Source organism: Polypterus senegalus, chromosome 9, assembly GCF_016835505.1.
Source record: "Polypterus senegalus isolate Bchr_013 chromosome 9, ASM1683550v1, whole genome shotgun sequence".
Classification (NCBI taxonomy): Eukaryota; Metazoa; Chordata; class Cladistia; order Polypteriformes; family Polypteridae; genus Polypterus; species Polypterus senegalus.
Window position 1 is genome coordinate 4,688,842 of NC_053162.1, and position 15,243 is coordinate 4,704,084.

General features: G+C 43.9%; 1 protein-coding gene across 2 annotated transcripts in view; it reads right to left on the reverse strand.

The window, feature by feature from the left end:
- The window catches only part of LOC120535077 (collagen alpha-1(XI) chain-like), a 456,300-nt gene extending 441,460 nt beyond the window's left edge, over positions 1–14,840 (reverse strand). Inside the window, exon 1 of one of the 2 annotated variants that reach the window (XM_039762625.1) lies at positions 14,450–14,840. In XM_039762625.1, coding sequence (XP_039618559.1) covers positions 14,450–14,549 — 100 coding nt within the window. In that variant the 5' untranslated portion in view covers positions 14,550–14,840. The remainder of the gene's footprint in view (positions 1–14,449) is intronic. The other variant, XM_039762624.1, reaches the window with a different exon arrangement.
- Positions 14,841–15,243: the final 403 nt, after the last annotated feature.

The following is a 15,243-nucleotide window of genomic DNA, read 5'->3' on the forward strand; positions in this document are numbered from 1 at the left end:
TGGTGGAGAGCAACACAAAATGAGCAGCTGTGCAATCAAAAGAGCAGCCATTGTATTCATGTCCTGTGAAAACCAACGAGGAGAAGAATCGAACATCGAAATGGGGGCCAGCGACCTGTCAATATCAGTATTAATACAGCAATCTTTATTGAGCTTTTCACACTCTCCGTTTAATGGAATCTTGGAAAGTGAGTGGATGCCTGAGGAGTGGAGAAGAAGTGTCCTGGTGCCGATATTTAAGAACAAGAGGGACTTGCAGGACTTCAGTAACTACAGGGGGATAACACTGATGAGCCACAGCATGACGTTATGGGAAAGAGTAGTGGAAGCTCAGATAAGAAGTGAGGTGATGATTAGTGAGCAGCAGGATGGTTTCATGTCAAGAAAGAGCACCACAGATGTGATGTTTGCTCTGAAGGTGTTGATGGAGAAGTAGAGAGAAGGACAGAAGGAGTTGAATTGTGTCTTTGTGGGCCTGGAGAAAGCATATGATATGGTGGCAAGAGAGGAGTCGTGGTATTGTATGAGGAAGTCGGGAGTGGCAGAGAAGTATGTAAGAGTGGTACAGGATATGAATGAGGGAAGTGTGACCATGGTGAGGTCTGAGGTTGGAGTGACGAAGGTGGGATAACATCAGGGATCGGCTCTGAGCCCGTTCTTATTTGCAATGGTGATGGACAGGTTGACAGACGAGTGATGGACAGGTTGACAGACGAGATTAGACAGGAGTCCCCGTGGACTGTGATGTTTGCTGATGACATTGTGATCTGTAGCGATAGGTTGAGGAGACCCTAGAGAGGTGGAGATATGAGAGGAGAGGAATGAAGGTCAGTAGGACCACCAAGACAGAATACATGTGTGTGAATGAGAGGGAGGTCAGTGGAATGGTGAGGATGAGGGAGTAGAGTTGGTGAAGGTGGATGAGTTTAAATACTTGGGATCAACAGTACAGAGTAATGGGGATTGTGGAAGAGAAGTGAAGAAGAGAGTACAAGCAGGGTGGAGTGGGTGGAGAAGAGTCACAGGAGTGACTTGTGACAGCAAGAGTGACAGTGAAGGTCTACAGGACGGTAGTGAGACCAGCTCTCTGATATGGACTGGAGACGGTGGCACAGGAGACAGAGCTGGAGGTGGCAGATTTGCATTAAGTGTAACGAGGATGGACAGGATTAGAAATGAGGACATTAGAAGGTCAGCTCAAGTTGGATGGTTGGGAGACAAAGTCAGAGAGGCGAGATTGCATTGATTTGGACATGTGAAGAGGAGAGATGAGGGGTATACTGGGAGAAGGGTACTAAGGATAGAGCTGCCAGGGAAGAGGAGAAGTGGAAGGCCTAAGAGAAGGTTTATGGATGTGGCGAGAGAGGACATGCAGGTGATGGGTGTGACAGAGCAAGATGACGAGGATAGAAAGATATGGAAGAAGATGATCCACTGTGGCAACCCCTAATGGGAGCAGTCAAAAGAAGAAGAAGAAGAAGAAGCACATTCCGGAGTAAACATTATCCTAAGTGCTTTGTGGCAGACATATGAATTTCTGTCTGCTTTGGTTCACAAATGTGTACAATTCTTTTAGCCTTTGGATGGCCATGTCAACTGCATAAACTCTAATGTGAATAACAGGAATACACAGTCACTTGGGCCTTTATGCTGTAAACATCCTGGGTCCTACAATGACAGGCATTTTCAGGAATCTGGAGCAGAACAGAAATATGGCTAGACAATAACAACAATCTCTTGCATAAATTGCACCAATTTTTTTCAGGATTCCACCCCACTTTAAAATGATGGTATCACCACTTGGATTATTCACATTATTAAAAGAGGTATTTGGAGCCTCCGGGGATCTGAAGATATAAGAAATGTGCTGATTGTATCCATTTGATAATCCACGGCAGACAAGCGAGACGATGATTAAATGTGAAACAGAAGAACCACAAAGGTAAGGAAACAACGAAATGTGTATCTGACAGCTAGACGTGACATGTCAAGGAGTTACCAAATCAAAGAGCCCACAGGAGCCTCCCCTTGTTTGACCTCTGATTGTCTTTTTGATGCACCCTGCTTCTCTGTTCTCTCTTTGAACTCAGAATCTCTGGATTGAAGTACAACTAATGAAACTTATCCTTCTGTGCCTCATGCAGTTATCAGGTATGCTCCGCCCATTGCCACGCCCATTGCATGTTACTTGTCTCTTATTGGGGTTACGTGTTAACACAGATAGATTGGTTTGTGTCAAACAGCTCATGAAGGGAAGTGTTGTGTACTTAGTTAGGGCCAAGCATTTCATCAAGGGAGGGGTCATGGGTGAGGTTAGGGCTAAGTTGTGTCATCAAGGGAGAGGCTGTGGGTGGAGTTAGGGTCAAGCAGTTCATGATGGGGGTGATGGGTGGAGTTACGGCTAAGTTGTGTCATCAAGGGAGGAATTGTGGGTGGAGTTAGGATCAAGCAGTTCGTGAAGGGAGGATTTATGGGTGGAGTTAGGGCTAAGTTGTGTCATCAAGGGAGGGATTGTGGGTGGAGTTAGGGTCAAGCAGTTCATGAAAGGAGGGGTTATGGGTGGAGTTAGGGCTAAGTTGTGTCATCAAGGGAGGGGATTGTGGGTGGAGTTAGGGTCAAGCAGTTCATGAAGGGAGGGTTGATGGGTGGAGTTAGGGCTAAATTGTGTCATCAAGGGAGGGGATTCTGGGTGGAGTTAGGGTCAAGCAGTACATGAAGGGGGGGGTGATGGGTGGGCTTAGGGCCAAGTTGTTTCATAAAGGGAGGGGTTGTGGGTGGAGTCAAGATCAAGTGGTTCATGAAGGGATGGATTATGGATGGGGTTAGGGCTAAGTTGTGTCATCAAGGGAGGGATTGTGGGTGGAGTTAGGGTCAAGTGGTTCATGAGGGGAGGGGTTATGGGTGGGGTTAGGGCTGCAATATGAAGAATTTATGTCCATACAGTAAGCTGTGTGTGGTGGGAGGTGTCAGCCACGTTGAAGCTTGCTGGAAGTTTACCAAAGTTTACCCTGTTATAATAGTAATAGTCGAGTATATAGTGCCTTTTCTGCCTGTCTGTTACCGGTTTTTGGGGTCCTTATATTTGTGTGTTCAGAGTCCAATGGGGTAATCAACATCATTAATAATGGGGGTGACACAGTGGCTCACTGAGTAGCATTGCCACCTCACAGATCCTGCCACCTGAATTCAATTCTTGTGCCCTGACATCGCTCATTCACCATTTATATATCTATTTAGGTTCTCCTCCTTTTTACTGAAGAAGCAGCCAGCCATTCAGTCTTCTTTGCCACTTTTAAGTGTTGCCAGTGAAGGGCGCCACATTTTTGCGGTTCGTTTTTACAAAGTCTACGGTGGGCTGGCGCCCTGCCCGGGGTTTGTTTCCTGCCTTGTGCCCTGTGTTGGCTGGGATTGGCTCCAGCAGACCCCCGTGACCCTGTCGTTAGGATATAGCGGGTTGGATAATGGATGGATGTATGTAATGTAGACTGCAACCCAAGATGGCAAGAAGACTTTTCAAACCTCAACGGAAAAATAAAGCAAGGCAAGCATCCCAGCATCTGATCTCTCCTCTGCAAATCACTTAACACCCCAGCTAGATGGCCCTCTGGTTGTGACATACAATCTCACCTCAGTTTTAAAAAATGGTCTGTCGTCATGATTACCACCTGTTGTAGCAACAACCAGCTGGCAAACGGGCAAAGCTGGCACCCCATGGTACACCACCCTGTATAACAGGATAGCACCCTCCACCCCAGACAGCGACACGGTGAATCCATTACTTTCAAAGACTCGATGCTGTAGGCCAGACAAGGAGGAAAGCTGTGCTTGTGTTGGCAAATGGGGCGACTGGGCGAGGTGGGTGACATCAGAACCCATTGAGCCAACACAAACAAGAGGCGGAATGTGGACAGTCGGCCAAGGAGACCCTCGTCATCCTACCACTCAAGGCCTGTCAGTGCGCCCAAATCCACCTGCCCATTAAGCACCAGAAGGGAAGAAATGCATTGGATGGAAAGAAGAAACTGAGGGCACACGGACTGACTGGCAACTGATGGCTTCACACGACAATGAGGTGCTTTGTGTTTTAATCTTCATGTAATTATGTTCATTTTCATTGAATTGCACTTTTAACTTTTTGCATTAAATTTATTTGATGGAAACATAGAAAAGATTGATGGATTCATTGATTTATTTGCAATGGAAACGGCGTTTGACTGGACAGTCGAGTTGGTACGATGGTACGATGCTGGCCGGGAAAGCAGAAGTCTAACTGAGCCGTTCGTTTATTCATCCACTCATTGACTGCCATTGGAATCCTGATGACTTTCAAACTGAATTGGCCTGCCTGGCTGGAAATGGAGCCACGGAAACTGGATTCACCCATTCACTCAATTATATTTGAATTTTGTTTGCTTTTTTATACTAGACATGGAGGCAAATACATGAAAGAATGATTAATATATTCATTTATTTAGTCATTCATTGCAATGCAATGGAAATGTATTTGCTTTGAAAATTGAATTGTTGTAATGCTGACTGGGAAAGTAAAAGTCTCACTGAGTCATTCATTTATTCCAGCATTCAAGGAATAGCATTTGAAAAGTCATTGGTGCGGCTTAGATTGGGAATGGAGGCGCGGAATAGAAGGGCTCATTCATTCATCCATTCATTCATTCAGCTAAATTTGAATTTATATGGTTTTTAAACAAACTAGAAATTGAGACAAAGAAAATACTCATTCAGTTATTCATTCATATTTGAATTTTATTTGTTTTTAAAATAAACTTTGTTCTATACCAGAAACGGGGAACCAAATGCATTCATTCATTCATTCAATCAATCAATCAATCAATTAGATTTTATTTTAAACTAGAAACAGCGAACCAAATTAATTAATCAATTAATTCATTCATTCATTCAATTAGATTTGAGTTTAGTTTGCCTTAAAAGCAAACTTTGTTTTATAACAGAAATGTAGTTAAATAAACTAAAGAATCACCCATTCATTCATTCATTCATTTGGCTAAATTTTAATTGATTTGGTTTTTAAACAAACTTAGTTTTATACTAGAAATTGTGACAAAGAAACTACTCATTCAGTCATTCGTTCATATTTGAATTTTGTTTGTTTTTAAAATAAACTTTGTTCTGTACCAGAAACAGGGAACCAAATTAATTAATTCATTAATTAATTATTTAATTAATTAATTAGATTTTATACCAGAAACAGGGAACCAAATTAATTAATTCATTCATTCATTCTTTCAATTACATTTGAGTTCAGCCTGCCTATAAAACAAACTTTGTTTTATAACAGAAATGTACTTAAATAAACTAAAGAATCACCCATTCATTCATTCATTCATTCATCCATTCATTCATTAATTAATCTGTTCATTCATTCAGCTAAAATTCATATCATTTTTAAACAAACTTAGTTTTATACTAGAAACTGAGACAAAGAAACTATTCATTCATTCATATTTGAATTGTGTTTGTTTTTAAAATAAACTTTGTTCTGTACCAGAAACAGGGAACCAAATAAATAAATAAATAAATGAATATATTTGTTCATTCATTTAATTAGATTTGAGTTTAATTTGCTTTAAAACACACTTTCTTTTATAACAGAAATGTAGTTAGATAAATTAAAGAATTACCCATTCATTCATTCATTCATTCATTCATTTATTCATCCAGGTAATTTGAATGTATTTGGTTTTTAAATAAACTTAGTTTTATACTAGAAATTGAGACAAAGAAACTATTAATTAATTAATTAATTCATTCATTCATATTTGAATTTTGTTTGTTTTTAAAATAAACTTTGTTCTATTCCAGAAACAGGGAACCAAATCCATTCATTCATTCATTCATTCATTCATTCATTTAGATTTGAGTTTCGTTTGCTTTTAAACAAACTTTGTTTTATAACAGAAATGTAGTTAAATAAACTAAAGAATCACCCATTCATTCATTTGTTCGTTTGTTCAATCATTCATTTATTCATTCATCCATCCAGCTAAATTTGAATTTATTTGGTTTTTAAATAAACTTGGCTTTATACAAGATATTGAGACAAGAAACTAATTATTCATTAATTCATTCATTCATTTATTCATTCAGTTACATTTGAATTTAGTTTGCTTTAAAAACTTTTTAGTTTGTTTACAGGCAAATCATTTACATTTATTTGCATTTGAATTTTGGTTTGTTTTGAAAGTCCACCAAGTATGATTTGAACTGGCAATGGGTGCGATATAAACTCAAGATTGATTCACTAATTGATTCATTTGTTCATCCTTTCATACATTGCCTCATTTCTTGAATTTACAAATCCATTTTGTTTGCTTTAGATACGGACTTGCTGGGGTCTTCAGTTAGAGTTGAGTCACATAAAATAAAATAAAATAAAGAAGTGCCTGAGATTTGCTTTGTAAACTGCTCACTTGAACGGGAAATATATAAGGGCTGGCGGACTGATGCATCCTTTCAAGTATTCATTCATTCATCCATTCAACTCCATTGTTATCTACTTTGTGAACTGACTTTGAATAGTTGGAAATGGCGATGGAGGCACAAATAATCGAGATTAATCAATTTATTCATTATCTATTTCATTTGTTTGCATTGTTTTCCTTTGTTTAACTTATTTTGGTTTGGACTAGAAATGGACCTTTTATAAATTTAAAGATTCATTCATTCACTTTCACTGATTGACCCTACAGTTTTGTGTGCTTTAATAAAATGACTGCCTATGGTGTTCACTTGGAATGAAGCTGTAGTTCAGTAAGGACTGAACTGTCAGACTGTCTGATGGATGGATGGATGGATTAAATGACTGATTGATCAGTTGGTTGATTGGCTGATTGATTGACTGATTTATTGATTAAATGATTGATTGATTAATTGATTGACTGAGTGCTTCCTCATTTGCTATGTCATGGCAGTCATTGAGAAGGGCTCTTTATCATTTAATTATTAATAGATCATGGCTGTTCAACTCCAGTCCTGGAGGGCCGCAGTGGCTGCCGGTTTTCATTCTCACCCTTTTCTTAATCAGTGACCTGTTTGCGCTGCTAATTAACTTCTTTTGAATTCATTTTAATTGACTTGCTCTTGAAGACTCTGACCCCTTGATTGTTTCTTTCTCCTTAATTAGCAACCAAACAATAATGAGATATAAAATGAGCCAAAACAACTGGTGTCCATCATGCAATATCTGAGAATAAAGAAAGGTGAAGCTCTCAGGAATGCTGATCTGCTCTTAGAAAAGAGAAAAATCCTGAATTTCGGACATGTCTGCAATTGCACAATGAGAACAGCAACAAGCCATGGAATTAAAGAACGGGTTTAATTAACAACGAGACTCGGTGCCTGATTAAGCAACTGGTTGGAATGAAATTGGTTGGAGTTTGAGGCCCTGACTTAGTTGGTCTTCTGTTGGCTCCCTCACTTCACATTTCATTTCTGTTTGGGTGCCATTGAAGGAAAGAAATGAAGCAATAAAGAGGAACAACAAAGAAATTCAGGGGAATAATCTTATAAAATATAAGTTATAAGTTAATTAGCAGCAAAAACAGGTCACTAATTAAGAAAAGGGTTGAACTGAAAACCTGCAGCCACTGCGGCCTTCCAGGACCGGAGTTGGACACCCCATGGGGAAGATGGATGTGAATCAGAATCGCCCGACAGTTCGCCCCCATGCTCTCGAGCATGCCCAGTTCAGATGACACAGTATCCGTCTTTTATTTATTTATTTATTTATTTTAATTATGACCTCATAAGCTGGAGGGCCACCTGTCTTTTTGGATGCCAGTACCTCCAGACATCTGTAAAGTCACCAGCTCATCTCTTACACTTCAGTGGTCTCAAACCCCAGACCTGGAGGGCCCGCAGTGGCTGCCGGTTTTCATTCTCACCCTGTTCTTAATCAGTGATCAGTTTTCACTGCTAATTAACTTCTTTTGAATTCATTTTAATTGACTTGCTCTTGAAGACTCTTAATTGTTTCTTTGTCCTTTATTAGCAACCAAAAAATAATGTTATATAAAATGAGCCAAAACAACTGGTGTCCATCATACAATATCTGAGAATAAAGAAAGGTGAAGCTCTCAGGAATGTCGATCTGCTCTTAGAAAAAAGAAAATCCCCAATTTCGGACATGTCTGCTATTGCTCAATGAGCGCAGCAACAAGCCATGGAATTAAAGAACGGGTTTAATTAACAATGAGACTCGGCGCCTCATTAAGCAACTGGTTGGAATGAAATTGGTTGGAGTTTGAGTCTTCTGTCGGCTCACTCACTTCACATATCGTTTCTGTTTGGGTGCCATTGAAGGAAAGAAATGAAGCAATAAAGAGGAACAAAACTTAAAAAGACAAGTCAATTAAAATGAAAGGAGTTCATTAGCAGCAAAAACAGGGCACTAATGAAGAAAAGGGTCAGAATGAAAACCTGAAGCCACTGCTGCCCTCCAGGACTGGAGTTTGAGACCCCTGTCCAACAGTCTGTTCAGTAGCACCGCCAGCCCCCTTCTGCAGACACACACATGCGTGTGCAAGGCCGAGGACGTTCGTCTAAATCATTTCTCATAAGCAGCCTCCTATCCAAACGTTTCCTCGCGACGTTTTTCCAAGCCTGCCCCGTTGTGCGTTTCCATCTAATAAAAGGCTGGCGCTCATCTCAGGGGCGAGCGTTTAAATTCCTCCCAGAAAAAGCCCACTGGCTCCGTCCTGCTGTGAGCCGCCTTTCGACCTTTTAACATCGGCACTCTGCCCTCCTCCTCAAGTTGAAACGCCAGGCGCTCCGTGTTACGCTCAGCGGTGACACATGTCCCGTATGCACAAATAGAAATGACATTGTCACTGTTTTTGGGACACGTACAGATAAAAAGAAAAAAAAAAAAAACAACCCTTAATCCCCATCCGTAGAAGAGGGGCTTTATCCGCCATTACTAATTCATTGTTTGCTACTTGCTGCTGTGAAGGATGGCACAGACTTTTTATAAAACATCCGAAGTGAGCTCCACTAGCCCTGAGCGGCCATACTGGGCTTGCTGAGTCCAACCACCCGCATGCTTTCTTTCCCAAGGCTTAGACCCCCTTAATGCATCAGCAGATTGAGCCTTACTGAGAACGCAGACCCCCTCATCAGAACACACATCGTCCCTGGTCAGTCTTACTGTCCCCCCTGTGCAAAGTCCTGGCTCAGCCATTCCACCGTGGCACTCCTGCCAATCCCACCCTAAGTCTCACTGAACCTGCACTTCATCAGAACAAATAAGCCCCCTTACTTTCATTAATTGTTAGACGTTACCAAGACTTTAGGGGGACCCCCATTGACCCTTTCAATCGCCAGGGTCCGCAGACTCACTCAGACACCCGTAAGCAGCGGAGTTCAGGCAGAGCAAGGGGGCAGCCAGCCATCCTGGTTCAGCTTTAGTCATAAATCAGCCCACCAGAGACCACCGATACACTAAGGTGCCCTTAAGCACTTGTGATGTGCCCAAACGGAGCAGTGGGCAGTCACATGGATTCGGCAATGCAAAGTGATCTGGTGGAGCACCAGACACACACATCAGCTGTTTGTGAAGCCCTCCAGGGACCACCAGTCTATTAAGACACCCTGAAGTGCTCACAAGGGGCCAAGAGAGAGCTGGGCATCTGTCCTGATTTAGCGACGTATAGCAAGCCACTTGATTATCTGGAGCCCAAGGAACAAATCAGCCCTCCAGGGACCACCGATTCACTGAGATGCCCTTAAGAGCTCACAATGGGCCCAGACCGAGCAGGGGGCAGCCACCTTGATTCAGCAACATGCAGCAAAGTACTTGATCTGCTGGAGCCCGATGTCACATAAATGAACTGTACATATGAGCTCCTCCGGGACCACCAATTCACTAAGTGCCCTTAAGTGCTTGCGATGGGCCAGATTCAGCAAAGCAAAGATCTGCTGGAGCCCTAAACACAAATCAACTGTTAGTGGAGCCCTCTGGGGACCACCAAAATCATGAATATATCTTTAAGTGCTGGTAATGTGCCCAGAGAGAGCTGGGGGGGCAGCCTCCCTGATTTGGCAACGCGTAGCAAGCTGCTTGATCTGCTGGAGCCCTACACACAACTCAGCCCTCCAGGGACCACCGGTTTACTGTGATAATCCTTAAGAGCTTGTAATGTGCCCAGACACCGCTGCGGGCAGCCACCTTGACTCAGAAATGTACGGCAAGCCGCTTGATCTGCTGGAGTCCTAGACACAAATCAGCCCACCAGGGACCACCAGTTCACTAAGATGTCCTTAAACACTCAGGATATGGCCCAGACAGAGCAGCTGGCAGCTACCTTGATTTAGCAATGTAAAGTGATCTGTTGGACCCCCAAACACAAATTAGCTGCTAGTGGGACCCTCCGGAGATCAACAATTCATCTATAAATGTTGGCAATGGATCTAGTTAGAGCTGGCGGGCAACCACCCTGATAATGCAGTGCACAGAAGGCTAAAGGCAAATAAGCCCACCAGGGACCACCAGCTCACTAAGATGTCCTTAAACACTCACAATAGGCCCAGACAGAGCAGTGGGCAGCAGCCCTGATTTAGTAATGCAAAGTGATCTGGTGGAGCCCTAAACACAAATTAGCTGTTAGTGGGACCCTCCAGGGACCACCAGTTCATCTTTAAATGTTGGCAATGGATCTGGTTAGAGCTGGGGGCAACCGCCCTGATAGTTAAGTGCAGAGTTGGCTAGAGGCAAATAAGCCCTCCAGGGACCACCAGTTCACTAAGATGTCCTTAAACTCTCAGGATAGGCCCATAGACAGCAGTGGGCAGCTTCCCTGATTTAGCAATGCAAAGTGCTCTGGTGGAGCCCTAAACACAAATTAACTGTTAGTGGGACCCTCCGAGGACCACCAGTTCATTAAAATATCTTTAAACGCTGGGAATTGACCTAGTTAGAGCTGGGGGCAACCGCCCTGATAATGCAGTGCACAGAAGGCTAAAGCCAAAAAAGCCCACCAATTCACTAAGATGTCCTTAAACACTCATGATAGGCCCAGACAGACAAGTGGGCAGCGGCTATGATTCAGCAATGTAATCTGACCTGATGGAACCTTAAACACAAATCAAATGTTCGTGAAGCCCTCTGGGGACCACCAACTCATTAATAAATCTTTAAATGTTGGCAGTATGCCCAGAGAGAGCTGGGGGCTGCCACGATGATTAGGCAATGCACAGCCAGCCGCTGGATCTGCTTGAGACCGAGACACAAACCAGCCCTCCAGGGACCGCTGGTTCACTAAGATGCCTCTTAAGCACTCATGATGGGCCCAGACAGAGCAACGGGTAGCTGCCACCTATGGATTCAGAAATGTATAGCAAGCTGTTTGATTGGTGGAGTCCTGGACACAAATCAGCTGTACAGTGAAAGCCCACTAGGGACCACTGGTTTATTAAGATACCATTAAGTGCCCACAATTGGCCCAGACATAACCATGGGCACCCACCCTGATTCTACAATGCACAGCAGGGCGCCCAATCTGTCCAAGACCTAGACACAAATCAGTCATGTAGTGGAGCCCTCCAGGGACAACTGGTTCACTAAGATGCCCCTTAAGCACTCATTGATGGGCCCAGACAGAGTAGCGGGCACCCACCCTGTTTCTGCTATGCACAGCATGGCACCTGATCTGAATGAAGCCCTAGACACAAATCAGTCATATAGTGGAGCCCTCCAGGAACCATCGATTCATTAAGATACCCTCAAGCGCTTACAATGAGCTTCAACACATCAGCAGGGTGCTGCCCTGATTCAGCAATCCAAAGTCATCTGTTGGCGCACTAGACACAAATCAACTGCTAGTGGAGTCTTCCAGGGACCACCGGTTCAACAGGGTTCTCCTAAAGCATTCACAAAAGGGGCCCAGAGAGAACCGTCCCACTCAGCAGCACAAAGTGATTTGCATGAAGCCCTAGACACAAGTTAGCGATGTGATATGTGGACCCCCATTATCTGCTCAGGGGACACACAGGGACACTGTGAGCACAGAGAATGAAAAATCTTCAGACAGACTATGGGTCAGACATGAGTGCATAATTCAGATTTAATGACAGGCCTTTCCGAGTGAGTGTGTGTGTGTGTGTGGTGAGGGCATTTAGAAAGCGCGCGTGTTTGCGTGTGTATCTTTGTAAAAAAATGAAATGGATTCAAGGGCAAGGATGGCGCAAGTGTGACAATAGGTGGCGTAGCTTTACAACTTTAATTAATTAAAAAAAAAAAAAACCTCAGACAGGCCGGTGGGCAGGCTACATTCTTGTCGCGAACCATTAAAAGAAACAAAATGTTCAGTCTTTTTTTTTTTTCTCCTGTTATTTTCCACTCTCGGTCTCTTATTCTTTTGACGAGCAGACGTGCGCGCGGAAGTCGCGCGAAAGAAATCCAATTGAAGCCGTCGTACAAAAAAAAAAAAAAAGAAAAGAAAAAAGAAAGAAAGAAAGTTACATTGTATTTGATTTTGCATAGTTTCGCATATATTATTGATTCTTTTTTTATTTCCCACTTACACTAAAGGCATTTTCTAAACTAAACACGCAACGCGCGCAACAGGCTCGGAATTTAAGACGCGTTGATCACTGGAACGCACGGCCGTTAGAAGTTGCGCCGTCCACTTCACGTAAGTGTGCACCGTTGGGTGTGCACAGTCTGTAGCTTATTACACAGAACAACGCCGTGTACGGACAGAAGCGGATCATACGCGTGTGAACACAGAGGAAGAAAGTGGAACTATAGCCTTACACCTGTACTTATTTGGCTGACGTCTTAATCCAAATCGACTTACTGTACGATATATGTTGCATTTTTTTTTTAGTTTGTCCGGTTGCAAACATGAATGTGAGGCGACTTACTGATGGTCGCACAGTGGGATTTGAACCGACATCCTCGAGAGTTTTAAGTCCAAAGATATAACCGCTACGCCTGACGTCTTCCGATTGCGCTGTTTTAATTCACGGCAAAATCTGCAGAATAGAGCGGTGCGAAGAGGGGATAATTATGGGGTAACCCCTACGATTTAGACTGAGACGCGTCTTCACTACGTGTGAGCGCGTCTTCAGGATTCCAGGTTGTCTTTAATGTGTTGCCCGAGAGTCATAGCGTCCGCCTGCCTGTATTACGTGTCAGAGTGAATGAGTGTGACAATAAGAGTAAGAAAGAATTAAGGCGTCCACACGTTCGCGTGAATGAGTGTATCGAACACGCGTGGGATTGAATGGGCGAGGCTTCGTTGAACGTTGAGAGTTAATGGCTGTATAGTCGAGGGGCTCGACTGCGTCCTCAGATTGGACAACTGGGTCTTCAAAAATACGCACAAGTAGGTGTCCTGTATCCGTGCGCGTGCACGCAGGAGTGTAAACGACGGTCTCCTTGATGCCGAAAACTGTACACGAATGCAAATGAGTGTGCCAAGTTGTATTTCATAAGCGCCGTCTATGTTTCGATTGTGTCAGAGTGAACAAAAATGTCTTCAAAATTACTGCGCGTGAACGACTGCGCGCTCCGTTTTCCATCCCATGTATTTCTTTATAGCGCTCTTTACAGAGTGCCGGGGCAGAAAGCTGGAACAAGTGCTCAGCTGCGAACTTTGCTAATTCCTGAATGCATAATTAGTGAACCGACTTGGGAGTACTTTGAAACTACGTGTGTGTATGTGTGTGTGTAGATCATGCAGAAGCGACCCCGATATGTATTGAATGTGGAAATTAACGGGAGTGAGTCACCAGGCAGCATCCCAGCTTGTCTATAATAACCCGGGATGAACAGCTGTCTTCGTTTAGCGTGAGAGTGTCCATGAACAAGTAGCACTGTGTGTTCGGTATGAGTGAGGCTGGGGCATGCAGACCTTGTCTTCAGTGCCGATAAGTGTAAATGAGTTCGGGGTCTCCACAATACACGACTTTTACAGGAGAACTTTATTTTTCTGTGCGGCATGTGTGTCAACCAGTGATTGAGTGTGTTAAACATGAAACATTCTCAAAGCCTCTACATCCAATTCGGGGTACCGAGGGGCTGGAGCCGATCCCGACAGCATGGGACAAGCTCAAAAACTGGGGGCTTGGTTAATTGTTTATTGAATGAGGGCAACTCGCTTTAAGGTTGCGTGTGCGCGTCATGCTAGGCTGTGCGGGTGAATATGTGCACCCGCATTTAAATGTGCACGCGTGTCTTCCAGTACGTGTGTGTGCATATGGGTGTACACAACACGCATGTATTTAGCGTGTGATATTTTCAGTGGAGTGCGTGCGCGCGCCGCGACCCTCGGTGCCCTCTCAGCGCAGTGGCAGGCGGCACACGGAGGCATCAGCGGGATTTTCAAAGTGGCGCTGAGCGCACAAAGCTCAGGCAGACAGCGCAGGGAGGTTGTTTTGGGCGAAACACGAAAACGTCGACCGCACTTACCTGAGCTGGCTTGCGGAATGATACATGCCACAATAATCGCTATCGCCAGGGGCAAGTCTCTAATCCGACGTTTTCTTTTCCACTTTATATGGATATCCATGTCCGCCAAAAAGACGTCCACCCAAGCGCAGATCTAGATCTCGTTCAATTCAAAAGTGGAGCGCAAAACTGCAAAAAGCTGGAGTGCAAAAGTCGACAAGATTCCCAGAGAATAAGAAGAGAAAAAAAAGACAAAAAAAGGGATGCACAAGTCATTCAGCCATGAAGTTGTTTTCTCACTCTGGTTTCCAGCAAGTTCATGAACGGGGCTGGTGCGGTGCCTCGGCTCGCCTCCTCCCCAGGTCCGCTCCTTTCTGAGTCTCCGCTCAGAAGAGATGCCCTCTTTCTGAGTCGGCCCTCAAAGTTCTTGGAGGTTTTAAAAAAAAAAAAGTTCTCAGCAGAATGGCATTCCGAGCACGAAAAGAGTCCCTCAGCCAATCAGATCCACAGATCCATCGACGCGGACCTCTGAGCCCCCGCATTGGAGGGGCTGCGGGGAGAGCGAGAGAGAGAGAGAGAGAGAGACATAGAGAGAGAGAGACATAGAGAGAGAGAGAGTTTAAGACACAGTGTTGGGGGGGTGGGGGGCTTGTTGGGGTTGTGGTGGTTTACTGTCTTACAACTTTTTTCCAAGCCGGAGCGGTTAGGGAAATAAAACGTTTAGAACAGCACGGCTTCTACGCTTACAAGCCCACCCCTCGCCAACTCCCCATATTCCCAACCCCCCCCCCACGCAACACACAGATACGCACAAT